At 39.5% G+C, this 23447-nt stretch overlaps 1 protein-coding gene across 1 annotated transcript in view; it reads left to right on the top strand.

Moving 5' to 3' along the window:
* Positions 1-23447, top strand: part of LOC126106128 (1,5-anhydro-D-fructose reductase-like) — a 65181-nt gene that overhangs the window by 3417 nt on the left and 38317 nt on the right. The window contains exon 2 of the mRNA XM_049912372.1: positions 16422-16589. Within this exon, the coding sequence (XP_049768329.1) occupies positions 16422-16589 (168 nt within the window). The remainder of the gene's footprint in view (positions 1-16421; positions 16590-23447) is intronic.

Genomic DNA, 23447 nt, shown 5'->3' with positions numbered 1-23447 from the left:
GCGACATCCAGCTCTAGGTCCTAGTAGGGTGCAGCAGTCTTCTAGGAAAGACACTGATGTAGGTTGGTACAAGAAATGAGAGTGGGAAGAAAAATGTCTCGCTGCTAGGTAGTAGCCATGGGGGGGGGGGGGGGGGGAGGGGGGGCGTATGCCAGATGGTACAAGACAAATTAGGAACAGGGTACCACGTCACAAGTACTGTGAAGCCAAGTACTAGGCTTATTGTTAGCTAGATGACAGAGGACATTGAAGATCTGAGCAGTGGTTTTCGCAAAGAGGATCAGGTTATTAAAGTAGTTGGAGGAGGGAACAGCCTGACTAAGAATAGCAATTACAGCATTAGGGGTGACCTGGATGAAATAGCCGGCCGGGGTGGCCGAGCGGTTCTAGGCGCTACAGTCTGGAGCCGCGCGACCGCTACTGTCGCAGGTTCGAATCCTGCCTCGGGCATGGATGTGTGTGATGTCCTTAGGTTAGTTAGGTTTATGTAGTTCTCAGTTCTATTCTCAGTTCTAGGGGACTGACGACCTCTGCAGTTGAGTCCCATAGTACTCAGAGCCATTTTTTTGGATGAAATAGAAGCAGCAACCACACACACACACACAGATGTGAGTTTTGCGGACGTTCTGCAGTACCGTGGCCAGTCCCGGCTTAACAATGCTGTGAGCTTTGCGAACACTGAGATGAGCCGGCTGTGCTGGCTGTAAAGAAATGAGTGCGTGCCCGTTGTTACAAATGGGAGATGGGGATATACTAGACTTAGTCTACATCTGAATAAGAGAGGGAAAGACAGACTGACTGAGCTGTTTGCAGGTGATATACGGGGGCCACCAACGCCAAGCAAGAGCCCTGTGCTTCCTGGTGTCGGAGGAGTGCCTTTGTTTAAAGTTGGAAATAGAACTGAGGCACCTTATTTTGAAAGAAGTGAAAATAGCCGAAGAGCCCACAAAATGATTAAGAATGCACAGAAAATCAAGGTTAATTTATTTCATCAAAATATTGAAAGAGTGAGTAATGAGACAGAAGAGCTTTTTGTCTTTTCGGAAAATGTAGAGAGTTCTGAGAAGATAGACTTGTCATACCTGTGTGAGCACCACATAGCCACAGATTAGATAAGTTACATATAAAACATTACAATGTAGCAGCTTACTGATGCAGATCTAACATGGGAAAAGTTGTTACATGTATTAAGACAGATCACAAGTTCAGAACGTGAGCCACGTAGATTTTATAATGATTAGCACATAGAAATATGTGCTTATGAATTAGTACTGAAAAATAGTTAACGTTTAATCGTAACAGTATATAGAAATTTTGAACTGATGGATAAAGGAGACAGTAGGACCCTATAGGATAATATTTGCTTTAGTGAAGCTCAAAGTAAGAGAATAATTGTTCCCTCCATAACAAATGCTCTCTCTGATCAAGATTCACAGTTAATTATGATAAATATCATAGTGCATTTCAGTAGGGACACTCTTCAGTGGAAATCAGAATAATTAATGACTCCAGGACAAATGTTTTTAAGAAAAGTTTACCGACCACCTGGGATGAAATTTTTAATAAACCAATTACAAACATAAAATTTAATCTGTTCCATGATAAATTTATATCATTATTTGAAAATAGCTTTCTGAATGCGCTAATCAGAAAGCACACTAAACTGCCATGTAAAAACCCATGAATCACTATAGGAATTGGAATATCTCCTGCAAGGAGCGTGGAAATGTATCTCTTGGCTAGAACAGATAGGTATCCTACAGTAATTACACACTTCAAAAACTATTCAGAGTTACTGAGAAATGTTTTAAAAGTCAAGGAATATGCAGATACTGACAGAAATCAGTAATTTCGACAACAGACTTAAGGCTACATGGAATTTAGTGAAATGAAAGACAGGGAAACCAGCCATAGAACAGGATAACATCACTATTGAACTACATGTGAAACGTCCCCTTTAGAACAATTTATACACGACTGTGCTGATAAACCTCTTACACTATTTGCTTTTCAAACAGCTGAGCAAAACTGAACGTACTCAAACATTCACTAAAGTGACACACAATATTTTTAGCGAAACGCAATCTGACTATCAAAGATCCCTGCAAAAGAATGGCCCTGAGTAACATTAAACTACACCTTTCAAAAATCACTTACCTCACAAAAATCTTCATTACTCGAACTACTGCAATACAGCGAGCATCACTACTGCCAGCTAAATAAAAGATTCAAACTACGGAAGGCACTAACTACTGATAGGGATAGTTAGCAAATTAAAGCTTTTAATAGAGAACAAACAATGTATTTACCTTAATATCATCACAAGTCATAATATATGTAATTTCAAAACTCCGCCATCTCTCTCCTCACATCCACCACTGCTGGCGGCTCTCCTCTAACTGCGCAACGCTACGCGCTGTTCACATCCAGCTGCCGCTCTACAATGGCAGACAACAATGCAAACTAGCCACAGACTGTACACAGCACAGCCAGTGATTTTCATACAGAGAGCGCTACGTGGCGGCGGCGTTACCAATATAAGAACCTAAACAGCCTACTTACACAAAGAAAACATAAACAGCCTACTTACATAAAGAAAACATAAACAGCCTACTTACATAGCCCCCATGCTCCCCACAAAAAATTTTTACAAAAGGTGTTGGGCACTGGCCAATACAGATTTGAAAAAAAATTTTCACAATTACAGTAACAAAGATATAAATTGCACACACTTATTGATACAATGTTGGTCAAAAGCTAAAATTTTCTCACAGTCCATAAAGATAGTCCTGATCATTCATCATAATAGTAATTACAGTTTCTCATTAGTAAAAGAAATTGCACACAGAAGTAGTGGATTTTCATGCAGTCTTGAAGAAGTAGTGTTGTCCTTCCAACGGAAAGACAGTGCTGACTCTTGACATGCTGACAGGTAATGGGCCACAACAGAGCAAACCCACAGCAGAGTCATTCGACGTTTTGAAGAAGATTGGTAGGTAGGTCATCACAGAGTAGACCCACTGTAGTCCTGGTAGAGATTACGGTATTGGTGAGTCACCAGAAGTGTAGACCCACTGCAGTCCTTGTAGAGATTACGGTATTGGTGAGTCAGCAAAGGTGTAGACCCACTGTAGTCCTTGTAGAGATGGCCAGCAGCCATCTGTTGTGACTGTGCGGGTGCACAATCACCATTGAAGAGTCTTGCAGTTAATATAGCAAGTCCATAACCACCACTTGTGCACTCACAAAAAAATTTTTTGAAATGTCCTTAGAACCAGCAATGCTGTTATCCAGTCCCTTGCTGAATTATTAACACACGTGCAAACACTAACAGTCTTTACTTCTCACATATTGTCCATATACTATGACCAACAGAAACGTGTGCAGTGAAATGTAACGTACAAGTTACTTAATTAGATGAACTGGTGTCAGTTACAATTTTATAACATAAAAATACAATAACAAAGGTACAAAATACAACTTTAAAGAACATAACAATACAGATAACATTTGTAGTACAAGCTTTACAAAAGAATCGAAATAACATATACATCAGTGTTACAGGAATTATGACATAAGTAAATACATAAACGATCAGAATAACTTTTGAAACATCAACTTTACACACGAGCATTAAAACAGAATAAATAATGTCTAACATCTTTACAAAGTAAATAACATATTATTAATGCCAATTATATTTGAGGATAACAGTATTCCTCATCATAGTGAATGGAGCTTAATATTAAAAGAAGAAAAAATTCTATGAAACTACACAGAGACAGGAAGAAAACAACTACACAAGGGTACACAAACACATAGTGGGATAACACAAAAGGAAAGGACAGGGTTTGTTTTCAGTGTAACATTTGGTACTGCAGTCCACCCCAAAACTTCATTCCATATATCTTTCCTCGTATTTCACCCTTTGTTTCCACCAAAAAAAATTCTATCTAAGCATGCTTTCTGTATTTATATGTTCACACATTGCTTACCTCATCATTTATTTCCAAGAAAATCCTACCTAAACCTGTTTTCCGTACTTATTTTCGTATAACTTCTCAATGCATTTCTTCCAATTCATCGCAACTCATTCTCTTATATAGTCTACCCCCTCTTAAGCTAACTTAAATCTACTGAGCTCAGATGCTAAACTAAGGGACGAGGCAATGCAGCATCACATAAAACAATTAATACAAACATCAATGACAAAAAATTTAAATAGGTAAAGCAATTGCAGCACTACAACTAATATGAGCCAATGTGCAGCAACTAAAAATAAATCAGTAGTAAAACTAGCTTAACAGAGTAATACAAAGTGAAATTCAGTAACACTATGCCTGGCAAACAGCAGCAGAAATAACTTATATCTAAACATGACATAGCTCAAGCAGAAAAAACATTACACTAAAGACAATAATGCAGACAAGGGAAATGTCTATTCACATCTTAGTGTCTATGTAATTAAAGTGGTGCACCACTACAACTTATTGTAAAAAAAATATTACCATGTACTTGAAAAGAAAATTATGTGTTACTGTTACTAGTTCCTTCTTATTGTTCTTTCCTTTCCAAGCGCTCCTTTTTTAAAGAATGTGGATCATAAAATAATTATTTAATAGATCTGTTGACAGAAAGTGTTCACATTAGCAAATGCATTTTATTTTATAAAAGCAATGCTGCAACACAGCTGGAAACCAGATATCAAATGAAATAAGCAATTACGCAAACCAAAGCATAAAAATATCATTCAATAGTCATGTAGCATTTCGTAAGTCAGTAGCTCTCAACTCTCGTAGAAAGACACTTGTCATAATCAGGTGTGCAGATGTTCGAATATTTCCCATCAATTCATAAGCATTTCAGTAATTAGCACAAAGTACGAGTAATCATATGTTTTCAGGTAATGAGCGTGTAATATTTGCGATGCTTTCTACAAAGGAATGTCAATAGCAAGGTTAATGGAAGTAATGAGGGTGTCGCATTTGCAATATTTTCTCTAAAGGAATGTCAATGGTGAGGATAAAGGCCTGCCTTTTTTCTTTTTTTTCTACCTGTGCTTCTGGAAAGGCACACCCTAATGGCTTGTTCTCCAGGTGTTTGACACAGCTGTGTGCCCACGACGCATTATGTGCAGGTGGTCACTTAACTTTCTTACGGAAATATTTACGACACCAGTTTCCATTACAGTGACAGTCTCATATGAAAATTTCACAGGTCGAAAATTTACGTCACAAATGTGTAGAAACAAAATCCTATGAATATAATAGTGTCCAAAAAAATTTTCGCCGGCATTGTGATACATTCACGCATTTACACACACATTTCATAACTCTTAAAGTACGATTCTTTGTTTCCAACATCCTTTTTCACAAGTCAAGAGTCCCTAACTTCTATTCATTATTCATATACATATAAACACGTAATAACATTCCTCATATATGGTAGCATCATCTTATTGACATAAACATACCTCAACAGCATAATACACATCGTCGTCGTAAAAATAACATCATAACACCTCAGTAAAATCTCAAAAAAGTCATAGCTTTCTGCAATAATTTCAAACCATAAAAAATATTCTCTGCTCATTTCAATAGTGTCATCTGCCTCAAACGTATTTTAAAAATCATGATCTCTCTCTCAGTTAAATGATCAGATAGCTGTGTAATTTGTGTTAGAGAAATATGGTACCGATGTGTAAAGTTGTATAAGCAAATACCATATTAGCTATGGCTCCTTGTGCTTGCCAAACACATGGTACACAAAGTAGGCGTGTACCCCCCTGAGGTTTATTGTAATTATACCCTCAGGTGTTACAGGTTACAAGAATGGAATGAAATGTATTACGGAAAACCTTTGTATCATTGTATTTCAAATATCTTTGAAAATAAATGTTTTTAGTACAAAATTAATCACTCAAATACATGTCCTGTAGCGCTAAATGTGCGTCTTGCTGTAAGATAATCTCTGTGGGAGTGTCGTAGTTATCGTCCTCCGAAAGCTAAGTTCAGCAGAAGCCAATTTACTTACCTCATGATAAACAAGGTGAAATGCTTTGTGTATAGATATCATACTTATTACGCTTATTGCCGTGATGAAGAAAGTACTGTGCTGTAACGTATTGTTGTGCTACAGAAAAGGCTGTCTCCTTGTAGCTATACCACAAAAGTTACTACTAAAACATGTTTTACTTTCCAGAATAATACAGAAAAACTGTGCAGATATAAAACAGAAACACCGCAAAAGCAACATTGTAAATTGTCGCTCATTAGTAGCGTCGTGATAAAATCGTGTAGCTGTCACATAAACTAACCACTGTCTCATCTGGTATCTCACTTAAAGTACCTTAAATCCAGAATCCACTCTCAAGCAAACCAAAATGTTGCATGAAAATTTCATTACCAGTGCCGGTATATGTTGCAAGTATGTGAGCCTTATAGTCATTACATAATCGTGCAACTAACAAGCAAGAATGCACACACACAATAACACTGTGTCGCCTGTTCACAATAACAATGCATTCGTAATTTCTGTTTAAATAAGTTCTCTTGGTTCTTGACTGGATATTTAACTTCAAACATTGTTGTATGTTAACAGTTTCTCAGTGTGACAAATTGTACAAGTAGCGTGAAGTGAAAATTGCAAAGACTAAGTTAAAAAGCCGATTATCTGTCAATAAATGGTTTTACATGAGAAATGTGGTGTAAACCTTTACTCTTCCTAGTACGCAGAGTTTCAACTTCAACGCAATTATCATGTGGTATACGTCGGATTCTGTAAGGTCCATTGTAAACTAGAAAGAATTTGTGACTCAAGTGTTTCTTCTTATGTGACAATGAATGAGCTTTAATGAGAACTTTCTGACCAATACGTAATTTCTTTGCATTTGCTTTACCGTGTAGTTTTCTCCTTTTGTCTGCTGCAGATTTTATATTTTTAAGAGCCAAATCAATTATGTCTTTGTGTCGAAGTTTACGTGTATTCGGGAAAGGTACAAGCTCTCTTATTCTATTCGGAGGTTCTACATTCTTCAGTACAAGAGTAGGTGGTAAATCAGTGGAATCATGAGGCATTTCATTCAGCACATTTTGAAATAAGTGTAAATATCTGTCCCAATGCTGATGCTTTCTGTGACAATAAAGTCTGCAAAGCTTATTGATTTCTTTCATAATCCGTTCAGACGGGTTACAATGTGGTGAATACAATGAAATAAAAACAGGTTTGATTTTATGATTCCGAAGCATGCGTGACCAAACAGCAGATCTGAATTGCGGTCCGTTATCTGAAATGACTTTACTAACGTGTCCAACTTCACGTAAGAAATTTTTAACAAAGGCGTTGGATACAGACCGTCCAGTGGCTTTACGTAACGGAGTGAAAGAAACAAATTTTGAACTAAGTTCAACAGCGACTAGAACGTACGAAAATCCATTCGATGTTTTGACAAGGGGTCCCAAGAGATCAACAGCAGCAAATTCTTTTAATTTAGAAGGAATAATAGGAAACAACGGAGCACGATGTGAGATAGTAGATGGTTTCGCCTTTTGACAAAGTTTACAAATAGACAAGACTCTTCGAATTCGCTTTTCTATATTGTTAAAATAACAAGTCGTTCGAAGAATATGATAACATTTTCGTGGGCCAAAATGTGCGTAGCTGAAATGAATGTACCAAATGAGCTTATTAACAAAATCGTCAGGAATACAAAGTACCCATAGCTTGTCATCAACAGTGCAGCGTTTGAACAGTATGTTGTTTCTAACCAGGTAATAATGCCGAATCTGAGTGTGGGTCTTTTCATGCCATTTACTTTTGATGTCTTTCCAAATCGGATCTTTATCTTGTTCATGAGCAATGTCCTTTAAAGATGTGGTGATGAAGTTTTCAAAGGCGACTTTCTGAATGTAAAGAATACTGAAATTTTTCTCGAGGTTGCCTTCTGTGTTACTTTTCTCAAGCCCAGCCGGTGCGCGTGACAGCGGGTCCACAACAATGTTCTCCTTGCCGGGAATGTAGACTATTGTGAAGCGGAATTCTTGCAGAAACAATGCCCAACGTTTTAACCTATCATGATTTAATTTTGAAGACATAAGAAATTGTAATGCACGATGATCACTGTATACTTTTACGTGCTTACCAGAAAGAAAGAAACGGAATTTGTTAAATGCCCAAACGATCGCTAAAGCTTCTAATTCAGTTACGGAATAATTTTTTTCAGATTTTGTTAGCACTCGGCTAGCAAAAGCAATGGTTTTCTGAACAGTAGTGTCATTTTCTATGGCTTCTTGAAATAAACGGGCACCAAGACCGACTGTAGAAGAATCCGTGCTAAGGCAGAAATCTTGTGACAGATCTGGATGAGCTAGTATTGGCGCGTGAAGTAACGCTTCTTTCAAAGAATTGAATTCCAACTGTGCTTGTTCGTCCCAGGTCCAAATAGTATTTTTTCCCATGAGAGAACAAAGTTTTGGTGTAACTAGCATTTGCATATTCAGAAAACGACGGTAAAAATTTACGAGACCTAGAAAACTGCGGACGTGTCTTTTTGTGGATGGAACTGGAATGGCTCTGATTGCTTCTAACTTTTCAGGATCCGGCTGAATGCCTTCAGAAGAAATAATATGTCCCAAAAACTTCACCTTTGACCTACCGAATTCAGACTTTTCCAAGTTAACTGTAATTCCAGATTCTGCAAAAATACGTAACAAACTGTTGAGGATGCGGTTATGTTGTTCCCATGAAGCTTCTGCTATTAGAATATCGTCCACATATAAGGTGATGTGACGTTTTAAGAACTCAGGTAATATGGAATTTAACCCGCGAATGAATGCTACCGAAGAAATGTTCAAACCAAAAGGAAGTTTCCGAAACTGATAACAAACGCCGAAACAAAGGAAAGCTGTGTATTTTCTGCACTATGGATGAAGTTCGATCTGATAAAAGCTGGATCTGAGATCAATGGAAGACAACACTTTTACATCATTAAAATTTTGAAGAAGTTCTTCCATCGTCTGCGGCCTGTCTGTTTCAGGAATAATAATAGTATTGATTTGTCTCGAATCTAAAACAAGCCTGATCGATCCATTTTTCTTCTCAACAACATGTAATGGGTTGTTGTATGAGCTTACTGCAGGCTCAATAATGCCCTCATTAAGCATAGATTGTATTTCTGTTCTAACACGGTCCCTATAATGCGCCGGAATTACGTATGGTCTAACACAAAATTTAGTATGCTCACGAACACGAAATTGGAATTGAAATCCCTTGATTGTCCCTGTTTTGTGGGTAAAAACTGTGGAATTTGCCTGTAAAATCTCAAAAAGGTCCTGCCTATCAGTGTCATTACAATTCTCAATTGTTTGAATTTTATTCTGAATTAACTCATTGGTTTCAAATATGCCGTCGGTATCATCCCTGTTAGCACTTGCAGAGTGATTGTTAGTGTCTAGTTCCGTAGAAAATTCCGAACTGTTGTCTAACAGAACGTAAATCCGATTAATTTCCTCATCATGGTTTGAGAGCCAGTCTTCAAATTTCAAAGCTATTGACTTACCTTCTTTCTCTAAACTTATTTCAGCATCGTGAAAGCTTAAGATTGCTTTGTATTCATTCAAAAAGTCTACTCCCAGTATAATTTCCGTCGACAATAATGGAACAATAAGAAAGTTCATAGAGAAGCTGTGGCTTTGACAAAAGAATTCTAAGTTGGTTTGTTGGCGTACATCTACACTTTTTCCAAAGATTGCACCTTGTAATTTAATCTTACGTAACGGAAGTGTGTGGCAATCGTTCGATTTGTTGCACTTGCTAAAAGCTGTTTCACTGATTACTGAAATGGGACTGCCAGAGTCAAGTACTGCCGTAAATTTTACGTCATTTACAGTAATGTGAATCACAGGATAAGCAATGTTGTTATGTTTTACGTCGTGTTCCTGGAGTAAGATGTCCCTAATGTCTTCCATTTTTACGTAATTACTAGCTACGGCAGCTGCGTCGTCAGTTTCATAAGTACGTATTGTGGCTGCCAGTGGAGTGAGTCATTGCCTATTGTCTCTTTGTTGGCGTGCGTCGTTATTGGGATTTGGAGACCTAACTTCTACAAATTCATCGTGACGAGAGTGCTCTGCTCTGTTTAAATCTCGCCAGTTCTGATGCAATTCAGGTCTGTCGTTATGATCATATCGTCTGTCGTCATGTCGGTAGATTCCATAGTTTCTTTCTTGTCGGTCACGTGGTGGAGAATTTCTCCCTGAATGGTAACTACGCGCTGGACCGTTGCGTCTAAAGTTATTCTGTCTCCCTTGATAATAATTATTTTGGTTCCCATATTGTCTGTTTCTCTGATTGTCTCTGTGATAGTCATTACTGCGGAGAGGTGATCTTTCCCTGTAATTATGACTACTCTGCCAACGGTTGTCATATGGGTGGTGTCTATTTTGGTCACGATTTGTGTGATGAGAATAGCCTTGTCGCGTCCAGTTATCATTTCTGTCGTCACGGAATTGTGACGGATGTGACCTGTAGTGATTGTTTTCCTGTTTTCGCATCCCGCGACTGTCTGTGTCAATTTCTAATTCTTGTAACAGTCCCTGAAAAGCTTCAATGTCGTCTTTGCAACGTCCTGCTAAAATAATATGTCGTAAATGTTCAGGCAGTTTGATTAAGCAAATGCGGATGAGTTCTGAGGGGCTGTATGGGTTTGACAGGTATTGATTCTTGTACAACATGTCTTCAAAATATTTCACAAGACTGGAAAATTCAGATTGTTCGAAGTGTTTCATCATTATGATGCTATGTTTTACTCGGTCTTGTGTAGCTTGAGACCAATATGCTGAGAGGAAGGCATGATAAAAATCTCCTTCACTGTGACAATCGTGAATGACCAATCGCATTCTTACACCTGGTTCATTCTCTAAGTAGCCACACATAAATTCTAACCTGTGTTCCAATGACCAGTTGGGAGGGAAACAATGAGAGAATTGATGGAGCCACGCTTGTGGATGAATGTCGTTGGCAGAATTCTTAAACGTTTTGAATTTACGTGTAGTAATGAACAGCTTATAGTCAAAATCATCGTGTCGGCGAGTAGCATATCGGTCATCGTTACGTCGTGTCGGCGGTTCCATCTCAAAATTCGGTGTACCTTGCCAATTTCTTTCATAATTACCGAAATGCCCTGTGTTATTATTTTGTGGCTTTTCCGTATTTCTAAGTTCCTCTTCCTGTGCTGGAGTGCGAGTGTCCTCTGAAATATGTAATTCTTGTATTACCTGTGTCAGCTGATCTTGTACTTCACGGATTTCTCTTTGGTGTTGCGTATTAATTTGATTCAGATTTTGTTTCAGTTTCCTAATTTGTTCGCACTCTTCTGTGTCATTGAAGACTACTGGTTTTGTGTCATTCAGATTATCATCTACCTTCGCAGATAAATTATTTAGCTGATCCGAAAGTTCCACTACTTTCTCTGATAATGAACTAATTTCCTCCATGTGTCTTTCTGAACCAATTTTCAGAGTATCTACTGTGTCCTTTAAGTTTTCCTGAGTTTTTGCAAGTTGCGTAACCGAATCGGTAGATGCAACTGAGTCCATTTTAGCTTGCAAGGTCTCATGATTTTCATGAACAATAGTTTGCAGTTCTTTTATGGCTGCTTCGTGATTCTGTAATGCATTTTCATGCCGCGAAAAAATAGTCTGAAAATGCTCACAAATTTGTGTTTTTACGTCATTACAGACTTTTTGACATTTCGATTCAATGTTATGTAACTCAGTAGTTAAATCTTCACGTGTTTGTTCAAGTGTGGTGTCTAACTTCCGAAGATTTTGTTCCATTGTGTCTAACTTTTGCAGCTTTTGCTGTGTTTGTCTCTGATTTTGTTCCATTGTGTCTAACTGTTGCTGTGTTTGTCTCTGATTTTGTTCCATTTGTTGCATTAGTTGTAATAGCAATGCATTAGTGTCTGGAATCTGTTCCTCTACTCTTTTCGGCAGTGCATTTGCACCGGCAACATTCACATTTTGACAAGCTGAAAATGTGTCTTGACTTATTTGAGAAAACGGTGAGGACGCAAAACCTGAATCTACAGTATTTGTAAAATTGTGTCCTGTCATTTCGGATTCCTGAGGCGAGCTGTTGCCGACCGATCGATCGATAATGCTTCCCTGTTCACAACCTGTTTCACTGTCTACACCATTATTTGCCGCCCGCTCCATTTCCCTATGCACAATTACCAAATTACTACTTGGAACGTCTGTTCATTCACTACACAGTGGTGCTGATAAGCTACGCTCGTCGTCACTATGATTTCTCAGTTTACTTTGGAGCCTAGTGTTACGTTTTTCACACGCCATTATTGTGACAATATTTCACACGATAACACAGAAAAACACAATTTGAAGAGCAAAAATAAGAGAACACATTAATATAGCACTGAAAATAATATCTAGTTAATTGCAGCTGCGAAATACTTGGTGCAAATCTACATGCATGCCACAACTGTTTTACAGTACAACAATGAAAGAGTGCAACTACAAAGGAGATTCTCTCTACAATTACGCACTAGCAATAAACAAAAGCTACACTAAAGGCACAAACTACAAGAAAAAATCAGAAGATTCCAGTGAGGTATCCTAGGCTAAGGGTCGACATATGAAACGTCCCCTTTAGAACAATTTATACACGACTGTGCTGATAAACCTCTTACACTATTTGCTTTTCAAACAGCTGAGCAAAACTGAACGTACTCAAACATTCACTAAAGTGACACACAATATTTTTAGCGCAACGCAATCTGACTATCAAAGATCCCTGCAAAAGAATGGTCCTGAGTAACATTAAACTACACCTTTCAAAAATCACTTACCTCACACAAATCTTCATTACTCGAACTACTGCAATACAGCGAGCACCACTACTGCCAGCTAAATAAAAGATTCAAACTATGGAAGGCACTAACTACTGATAGGGATAGTTAGCAAATTAAAGCTTTTAATAGAGAACAAACAATGTATTTACCTTAATATCATCACAAGTCATATGTAATTTCAAAACTCCGCCATCTCTCTTCTCACATCCACCACTGCTGGCGGCTCACCTATAACTGCGCAACGCTACGCGCTGTTCACATCCAGCTGCCGCTCTACAATGGCAGACAACAATGCAAACTAGCCACAGACTGCACACAGCACAGCCAGTGATTTTCATACAGAGAGCGCTACGTGGTGGCGGCGTTACCAATATAAGAACCTAAACAGCCTACTTACATAAAGAAAACATAAACAGCCTACTTACATAAAGAAAACATAAACAGCCTACTTACACATGGACTGCCTTTAAATGATAAGCCAGAGGTAGCAAATGTATTTAATAATCATTTCTTAAGCATAGTAGAAAGCATAAGAACAAACAGTTCAACAGAAAAAGCATAGCAGAATGTTCAAAATGTAGCTCTCATACAGTTCAGTTATATAAATGTATCACGAACTTCTCCTCCTGAAATGAAGAATATTATACATTCTCTCAAAAATGAAAGCTTATCTGGTTTTGATGGTGTCTCCAATCGAGTACTAAAAATTTGTTCCAATATAAAAAGTCTGGTCTTACCTGGAGTACCGGTACGTAATGCTTCACTAACTCAAGACATTTCTCCAGAGAGACTAAAATATTCTAGCGTCAAAACCCATCTTTAAGAAAGATCGTAAGAGACATGTCAATAGCCGCCGTCCTGTTTCACTGCTGACAATATTTTTTTTTAAATTTTTGAGGTGGTGATCTATTCTAGAACAGTATCTCACCTTTGCGCCAATAATATCCTCAGAAAAACACAGTTCGAGTGTCACAAAGGTTCCTCCACTAAGAATGCCATTTACATGTTCACTCACCAGATTAAATAATAAAATAGCGCCGAATGGTACTTTCTGCGACCTGCCTCATGAATTTGACTGTGTGAATCACAGTACTCTCTAGATAAATTGAAGTTCTGTGGGACTGATTGTACAGCCAACGATTGGATAACGTCATACCCATCCAACAAAAAGTATGCAGGAAGTTGCACTTAGTAATTCAACCTACATAGACAGGGGACATAATTCTTACTGAAAAGAAATCACATACGGGGATCCGCAAGGCTCAAGTCTACTATTGTTGGGTAAACGATATTCCGTCAGATACATAAGCAGATTTAGTTCCTTTTGCAGATGACCACTAGAACTGTTATCCGTCCAAGCATTCATCTGGAAACAGAAGAATTGGTGAACAATGTCCATGAAGTATAAATGACTGATAATCTGCGAGTGGCCTCACTCTCAGCTTTAGAAACATATTACGTATTCAGTTCTGAACATCTAGAGTACAACATCAGTGATAAGTGTAACACATGGTGAGAAAATAATAAGAAATTAGGTGGGAACTTAAAAATTCCTAGATGCCTATATAGAACATAATTTAAACTGGTAAATGCAAACTTTGGAACTCCTAAAACAACTTAGTTCAGCCACATTGCACTTAGAATCATTGAAAATCTTGACTCGAGACAAATCTGGAAGTTTACATATTTAGGATATTTTTATACAAAAATCTCATATGGAATAATGTTCTGGGGTAAATCATCTTTAAGAAAGACACTCTTCATTGCGCAAAAACGTTCTACAAGAATAATATGTGGTGCTCACCCACGATCACCTTGTAGACATCTATTTAAGGAGTTGAGCATTCTGATTACTGCTTCATCCCATGATGTTTGCTGCTAATAATTCGCAACGGTTCTAAAGAAACAATGATGTACATAATTACAATACCATAAGGAAAAATGACATTCATTAATTCGCATTAAGGTTGTCTTTAGCACAAAAGGGGCTGCAGAATGCTGCAACAAAAAATTTTGATCACTTACCTGTGATATAAAATATCTCACAGACAGCGAAGTGAAATTTGAAAACAAATGGAGCACGTTTCTCCTTCTTTTGTGTAGAAGAATTTCTATACTGTAATGCGTAAAAAGTGGTAGATAGGACTTACTAACTCGCAACATCAGTATATCTTTTTTTTCCTTTTCAAAAAAAGAAGATAGAAATGTTCAGAATGTAATCATATGTACAAATTACTTTGCGATCTGAATGTAAAATGTCGCGTTCGACATCATTGCGATCTATCGGACAAAATCACCCATGGAACATGAAACTAACAAAGTAATTAACTAACTTCAACAAACTTACACAATGAAGTTTTGCAGAAAATTGCTAAATATTGGTTTTGTTGTTATCCTTATCACCAGGTCCCTTGATAATTCCTATGGGGCTGTGAGGTGCTAATTCCAATGACAATGACAAGAAATGAAGTACTAATTTAAAAATAAAAGGAGTTCCACACACGAAAACAGTTTGTCTCAACGTCTCACTAATTCCTTGCTCCATCAAAATACGCACACCACAAAGACAGCTGTCATTTCAAAAAACGTGCTACTGGGTATGGAGGGTATAGGCTGTAAGAAATACAGCTAACCATTGGGGTAACTGCCCTTGTCGTCAACAATGTCCTGTGAGTCAACATTGGTCTTACACTCGATTCACTCAAAAATCAGCATTAATTAATAAGCAATAAGATTTATTTTAGCTTAACACATGGTGATACATAAAATGCGTAAATATATTCACATAACACTCTTTTAATAATTCCACCATAAAATCCTATGCTTTATACATGAAAATACAGAGCGAAGGAAACTTCAGGCTTTTCCTACAATTCATACTAGCTGCCTGTTGATTACATTTTAGTTCTGACACTGCAATGAAGGATATTAACATAAAACAATTTTTCAAAACAATCCCAAAATAATTACAGGCCGATTTAAAAGAGTAACTGCTCCAGGTGAACTATGTTTTATTTTAAAACATAAAAATTATTTCGCTATGCTTACATTCTATTTGATTAGAGAAGTAAGTCTTTGTATATACTACTAAAATAAAGAGATAGAAAAATAGAGCAGAATTACTGGACGGTATCAGTTTCAGGGATAACTTTAGACAATATGTAACTCTCTGGTCGGTCGCCGTACAACATTTCGTGTATTCCACAATACCACCCCGCCGGAACTATTCGACACCAATGGGCGATGGCTGTTTACTGTGGGCAAGCAGCAATGCCGGTGCGCGTAATGCTGTGTTGCCGTGGAAGACTCGTTTCAAAGTCGCACTGCAGAGGAAGCAGCTCGATAGCGCATACGCAACTTCCAGAGGAAGCCTCCATAACAAGACCATCACAGAGCAGAAAACTTTATTACTGTTATGGAGGGGGCTGATAACTTGCTCCAAAATTAGTTCTCATTCCTGAACACTCAGTGAGGAAGTTACAACGTTAGCTGCAGAACTACCTTTCCCAAAGACATACGTTGCTGTGCCTCATCAACCTCGTCACAATTTCAGGCCAAGGTGGGCGAAGTGGGTGAAGCTGTGGACGCGGCCCTGGCAGCAGGCTACAGACACATCGACACCGCCTACTCCTACCGCAACGAGAAGGAGATTGGAGACACCCTCAAGAAGTGGTTCGACTCTGGGAAGCTGAAGAGAGAAGACGTGTTCATCGTCACCAAGGTAGGAAGCCAACTAGCGTTTGGAAGTATGAGTTGAAAGACGCCTTCAGTCACAAATTTTCGTACTTTTCAATACAACATGCATTTCGGAGCCTGTGGGTCCATTCTCAGATGTAAGTTGTCTTAATACATGATTTGTTTTTGATCTAGAATGAAGTGAAATGCCTGTTCCCGTTATGAAAAGGTTTGATGCTAGGTTATAAATTCCGTAAGTCAAATGCGGAAAATATGTCCGAAACAATGTAAAAAATGAGCAGTGTTAACCAGCACATAATCCAAGAAAAGTGTTTTCAAGGTTTTAACACCATCATGTAATGGTTTCTCCATTCTGTTAATAGATATCACTTCACTCAAGAGGTATATCTGCATACAAATTTTTGTAACCACTTCTCAGATGGTGTTGTACATGGTGTGATCGAAGATGAATTTCTTAAAGATCTGATTATCAAACAATTGAGACGTCCAGCGAATAACTTTAGAGCAGATCTTCAAATTATTGAAATAACTGTGGCTTGTGAAATCTGTCTGCTCATTTAAAACAGATTCTGGTTTATTTGTTTTATGAAGGTTTATCTCCAGTTGTTCTAGCAGATTTAGGGTCCTATTATTGGTTTCATTATGCAATACTACCAAATTGTTTTCTAGACTGTCGATGATATGTTTCGTTTCCAACACAAGTTGTGCAGTAACTGATTTTTCGAAGTGGTTGACCATGAAAGCATTTGCGTGTTCTTGAAAACGGGTTTTGAAGTTCCTGCCCATTTTCCCTACGAAGTAGGCAGGACAACTGGGGCTTGATACCTTTTACATTCCACTGCTGTAGAATTTTTTCGTATTTGATTTTATGTTAATCGAGGAGACAGTTTCGTGACTTATTATTAATTGAGAAGGCAACTGTTACATTTCTGTTTTGGAAAGATTAGCGATTGTTTGTGATATGCGCCCCAGTTATGGAACACTGGCAAATATTTTCTCTTGTTTCACAGTCTGGGTATTTGTTGTCTTAGTTTTGTGTATTTGTCTGTCTAAATTGTCAATTGGTTTGGCTGTGTAGTCATTGTTTATCGCGATGCTTTTTACTGTATCTAGCTCATCCCTGAGGTTGTTTTCTTCTAAATCAAGAGAGCGTACGCTGTGTATCAGGGACCTAAACGCAGCATGCTTCTGTATGTTGGGCTGGCGTGATGAGTTCTCCAGCGAGCTAATGCCTCTCATGTTATATTTGCATGTTTCAGCTGGAACTACTGTCCCGATCAGTAATTCGATAGCTATTCATCTCCACACATTTTTACATTTAGCTTTTTTCGTGTTGTAGTGTTTGAACCGAAGTCACGTTTGATCGAGTTCTCCATGTTGGTCTACCCTCTGCGAGGCTCTTCGTCTCTGCACCACTATTGCATCCTACGTCCATTTTATCCTTCTTGCTGAGGTCAAGCATCAGTCCCCGTACACGATCCTCTCTCGCACAAACCTCCCTCCATTACTACTCTGACGATTCCTTATTGCCTCAGGATATGTCCTGTCAACCGAACCTTTCTTCTACTCAGGTTTATCTGTAACCATCTTTCCTTCCCACTTCATTAAATAGCCGATATACCCAAAGAATACACCACACTATTTCGTAGCAGCACATCTAAAAATCTTTGTTCCTCCTCTTGTCTGAATTGTTTATTAACTATATTTCACTTCCCAGATAAATACCTTCTGAAAAGGCTTCCTAACACTCAAAGTAATATTCGATGTTAACAAATTTGCGTTATTACAGTCGTACTTTCTCTGCTACAGCTAGCCTGAATTTTATGGCTCTTCCACTCCCGCCTTAGTCACTTATTTTGCTGCCCGAACAGCAAAAGTCATCTAATAATCCTAGTACCTCATTTTCTACTTTAACTCCCTCAACATCGCCTAATCTAACTGAACTACCTTCCATTGTCTTCCGTTACTGTGGTTGAAAGTCACGTTTGATCGAGTTAAATGTTAAAAATCATTTCATAACCTCTAATCAAGAGGTCCGTTCCCTTCAACTGCTCATCCAAGATCTTTGACATCTGTGACAGAATTACAGTAATATCAGCAAACTTGGAAGTTTTCTTTAAGTCTAAATATCAATCACTTTCTGCCAACGTAAACCACTGTATGCAGTTTACTTCACTGGTATAGTTCGGACTAGGTGCAGATGTCTTACGGGAGTTATTATTTCTTTTTGACTACTGCCTGCACTCGCATTTGAGACGCCCACTAAACCCGCAGGGCAAAACCGGTAATCAGGATTTTGGAAAGGGCCAAATAAGTTTGGGGTCAGATTCACCTTCTAATGTGATTTATTGTAATTTAATAACACATTTACAACCAAAGCGGCACATAGCCGAACCTTTATCAAATGCAACTCTTTCTTGGCTGAAGGCCTCCAAACAAAATATCTTAAAAATCAAAAAGATAAAAATGCAGTTAAAATAACAAATAAAAAAAACATATATCACAGCTAGGTGGAAGGCCTCAAGGCAAAGTAGATAAACATATGCAAGGTGCAATACAAATGGCTGAAGGCCACAATTAAGTTTAAAAAATTTAAAAATATATTACCATAATCTTTTAAAGGCAGAAGGCCGCAATGTTTAAGCTTGAAAGATAATTTTAAGAATAAGTTGCAACGCTGAAAGCCCACAATTATTTTCCCAAATTTTTTAAAAAGACATAACCATACGCCTTAAATTGTAAGTAGCTGAAAACAGATAATTAAACACTGGTGGGAAAAACAATAAAGACAACGGCACTCAGAAGCCTCCAGGGAGGTCGGTCTGCCCTCGTTCACTTGGGTGAGACAGGTGGTGAGCCCAGCTACACTTGGTCCATCGGAACCCAACCAGGGGCCAGGACCGACACAAGGACTTGCTTGCAATCAACCAGTACATGAGAACTCAAATGCAAAAGATTGCGAACGTGATAATCCAGAATGAAGTACGTATTAGCTGTCAAGTTTACACACCATGTTGTACAGCGACAACAGGTGAGGAAAGGGCGCTGCCTGAAATTATGTTTGTGGCCAGGGCAGGTAACCGGATCACTAACAGCCACAAGGCAGAAAATTCTGCTGGTACACTTGAATTTGAAATACGGTAATATAGTTAACTTCACCCAAAAAGAACACTGCCTGAATTTACGTCAGTGCCCAGGGCAGATAACCAGAACGCTAATGGCCACAAGGCAGAAAATTCCGCTGGTGCACTCGAATTGTATTCAACCAATATAGTTAATTGCACCGCATGGCGGCTAAATTTCAACAATAGAAGGACTCGGTGTTGCTCACAGGAAAACCTCCCCAACAGCGAACCACCGAAACGAACCACCACAACATGAATGGTCGTGGCTTGGGTAGTTGAAACCACTACTCAACTTTGACGTCCTGGGTCGGTGAACCACGAAGCTCGTAGCGATCGGACAGCTGCACACACGCTCCGACACTGCACAAGGACAGCCAGTGGACCCAGCCGACTGCACCGCGTGGAGATAACTTCCCTGGTCCGCAGCAACCGACCGACTCCCCGCAGAATGCCGACAACATCTAAAATAGTCATCGGTGGAAATAACGCCAACTACACTCACAACCTGACAAACACTTGCACGAAGACCTGAACGATACCCAACAGTAACTAAGCACGCACGAAGACAAATCGTGAGTCGATGCACACACACACACACACACACACACACACACACACAGCCGACTCATGAACGATCGGCGAGCCAAAACGCGTCCAAAACGCGTCGTCTGGTAGGACGACCAACTGACGATCCACCAAGACTGTGGCACGGCTGAAGTGATACGTGGCGGCAACGGTCGGGCAAGCCATGTCGACGCAGATCTCACTGCTGCCCCAACCCGACTGCACTAGTGCTGCATTGCAACTCCCGACTGGCAGGTCCAGACCGCGCTCCAGACGTGTTCGAACTGACTGGCAGCCCGAACTCGCGACCCGAACTCCCTTGCGGTAGACCAAAAAAAAAAAAAAAAAAGGTTCAAATGGCTCTGAGCACTATGGGACTTAACAGCTGTGGTCACCAGTCCCCTAGAACTTAGAACTACTTAAACCTAACTAACCTAAGGACATCACACACATCCATGCCCGAGGCAGGATTCGAACCTGCGACCGTAGCAGTTGCGCGGTTCCGGACTGAGCGCCTAGAACCGCTCGGCCACCACGGCCGGCGGTAGACAAAGATACTATGAGAGGGGATATATCGATATATCGATACGCACTGCTAACACCGCTCACGGTCAGGCAAAGCAGCAACTCAGTGACAGTAGTAATTTAAATTAATGTAGTGAGGTGGAAGTAGGTTAACAACAGGGTGTAAAATACAAGATGGCAGGAACACGAGCCACGCACGTCTGAACCTCCCTCCCCCTCAAACAAAAACCCGGGAGTGATGCGCCGAAATACACTAACTAGCAGCTTCTAATAAGGCACAAGACAATGGCCGACGAAGGCCGCAAGTGAAACACTTGGTCGGACCCACCCCTACAGAGGAAATACGCCCACTGGTTACCCGACATCCCTGCACTGGGAAGAGACCGATCTAAGTCCGGCAAAACAACCAGTTCACAGCCATTGCTAAGCCAGCAACGAAAATAGCGAGATACCCGCTCGGACTTCAACAATGCAGAGGAAACATGCCGCAGGCAACCTGGCAATCCTACAGACGGCTCAGCATTAATATTATAGCGATTGTTATTGTATGAATGATTTCACCTGGATATGCCATACTCCTTGACATCTCGATAGTCTTCCACATAATTGCGTATAGTCACATAGTAAACAAATGCAAGCTAATGGATTTTCGGAACAGGAATTGTGACGAGTTGAGAACATCATAGAAGTTCGGCGGATGCTGTTGCACTCTCGCTTCAAAAGGTGACGCACAAATGACAAGCGAAGGTTAGTGGAGATTCATGCGTCTGTGAAAAGATCTATGCCCTAAGCAAACAACAACTACCACCGTCACACCTTAGCAAAAGACCTGGCAGAGAACCCGAGGATATTCTGGTCGTATGTCAAATAGCTAATCGTATCTAAGGCTTCCATTCAGACCCTTGTTGACTAGTCTGGTGTAAGTTGAAGGTACCACAACGAAAACCGAAATTTTAAATTTCATGTTCAAGAAATCGTTCACACACAAGAATCGTACAAACATGCGGTCATTTGAGTACCCCTTCATACCGCTGCGTGGGATTAGCTTTTTTTTATGAACTCTGTGTTACTACTTATGTATAAGAACCTATGGTGGAGAAACATGGGCAATGACAGAAAGGGACAGGAGCAGACTGCAAGCAGGGGAAATGAAATTTCTCAGAGTAGTTAAGGGAAAAACAAGAATGGACAGAGTAAGGAATGCAGATATTAGAAAGGACCTTAAAAAAGAAAACATGAGGCGAGGAATTGAAAAAAAGAGATAAAGACGGTATGGGCATGGTAAGAGAAAATTAGATGGAGGAGCACAGGGCAGAGACTCCCCAAAATTATGGAAGAACTAAAGATGGGCGCAGCAGAATAGGAAAGCACTAAAAAGACAGTGGGTGCATTGGCTGAATAGAGGACAGTCTCTGTATGGACGACATAGTAATAAGCATACCTGGCGTAGAGGCACAACTGAAAGATTTGAAAGCAAATAATTCATTATGGCCGAATGGAAATAAGACAAGGACTTAAACAAGGAAGTTTTCTATCTCCTGCACTTTTTAAATGTTGTGATGGAGGGAATGAATAGGGCAGTTAAAGATATAGCAAAAGAAAAAGACATAAAGATGATTTTTGCAGATGTAATATGGGGTGATAAAGAGGAAGATGTACAGTTACAAGTGGATGCGTGGAAGGAAATAATGAAAAGGTATGGATTAAAGATAAATAAAGATAAGAGTGATCTGGAAGAGAGAAACGGACCAACCTTGAATGGAGAACCCCACAAAGTAGGGAGTGAAATATCTAGGGATGGAAGAATAACTAACGAAATTAATAGGAGGTTGCAGAAGGGAGGCAATTTCTACCAAACAATAAAACAGTTGATTTGGAATAAGGAAGTTTCAGAGAAAGCAGCAGAATAGGAAAGCACTAAAAAGACAGTGGGTGCATTGGTTGAATAGAGGTGTGTGTAGTGCTGGAATGGAAACAGCAATGGGATAAGATAATGACTATCAAAGTTTGAGGGCAGGACGGTTACAGGAACTTAGGATATGCTGTAGGGAGAGATGCTACCTGGGTAATTCCGAAAAGATTGTGTTGGTGGGAAGGATCCAGATGGCACAGGCTCTGAAGCAGTCATTGAAATGAAGAATGTCGTGTTGGGCAGCGTCCTTAGCAACTGGGTGATATAATTGTTTCTTGGCCACTGTTTATCGATGGGCATTCATGCACACAGACAGCATGTAGGTTGTCATGCTGATGTAGATTGCAGTACAGTGGTTGCAGCTTACCTTGTAGATCTCATTACTAGTTTCACAGGTTGCGCTGCCTCTGATGGGATAGGTAATGCTTGTGACCAAACTGGAGTAGTTGGTAGTGTAAGGTCTTGCATCTAGGTCTGTTACAGGGATATTGTATAGGTTCAGTGAACGCCAGAATACCATGTGGAAGGGTTGCGAAGGATAGTGGGTGCGACAGTCCTCCTTTCAGGGCATGACGTAGTTGAGACCCTGGTGGACAATGTTATTCAGCTGCTCCAGTCCTGGGTGGTACTGAGTCATGAGCAGAATGCTACTCCGTGGTCCAATGGTGGGGCTTTGTGTGCTGGTGGGTGACTGGAGAGATAAGGCACAGGAGATCAGGTTGAGAGGACAATTATGGTCTCTAAAGGCTCAGTCACA

Source organism: Schistocerca cancellata, chromosome 10 (assembly GCF_023864275.1).
Source record: "Schistocerca cancellata isolate TAMUIC-IGC-003103 chromosome 10, iqSchCanc2.1, whole genome shotgun sequence".
NCBI lineage: Eukaryota > Metazoa > Arthropoda > Insecta > Orthoptera > Acrididae > Schistocerca > Schistocerca cancellata.
Note: the sequence above shows the minus strand (reverse complement) of the source record. Positions and strands in the feature narration are given on the sequence as shown.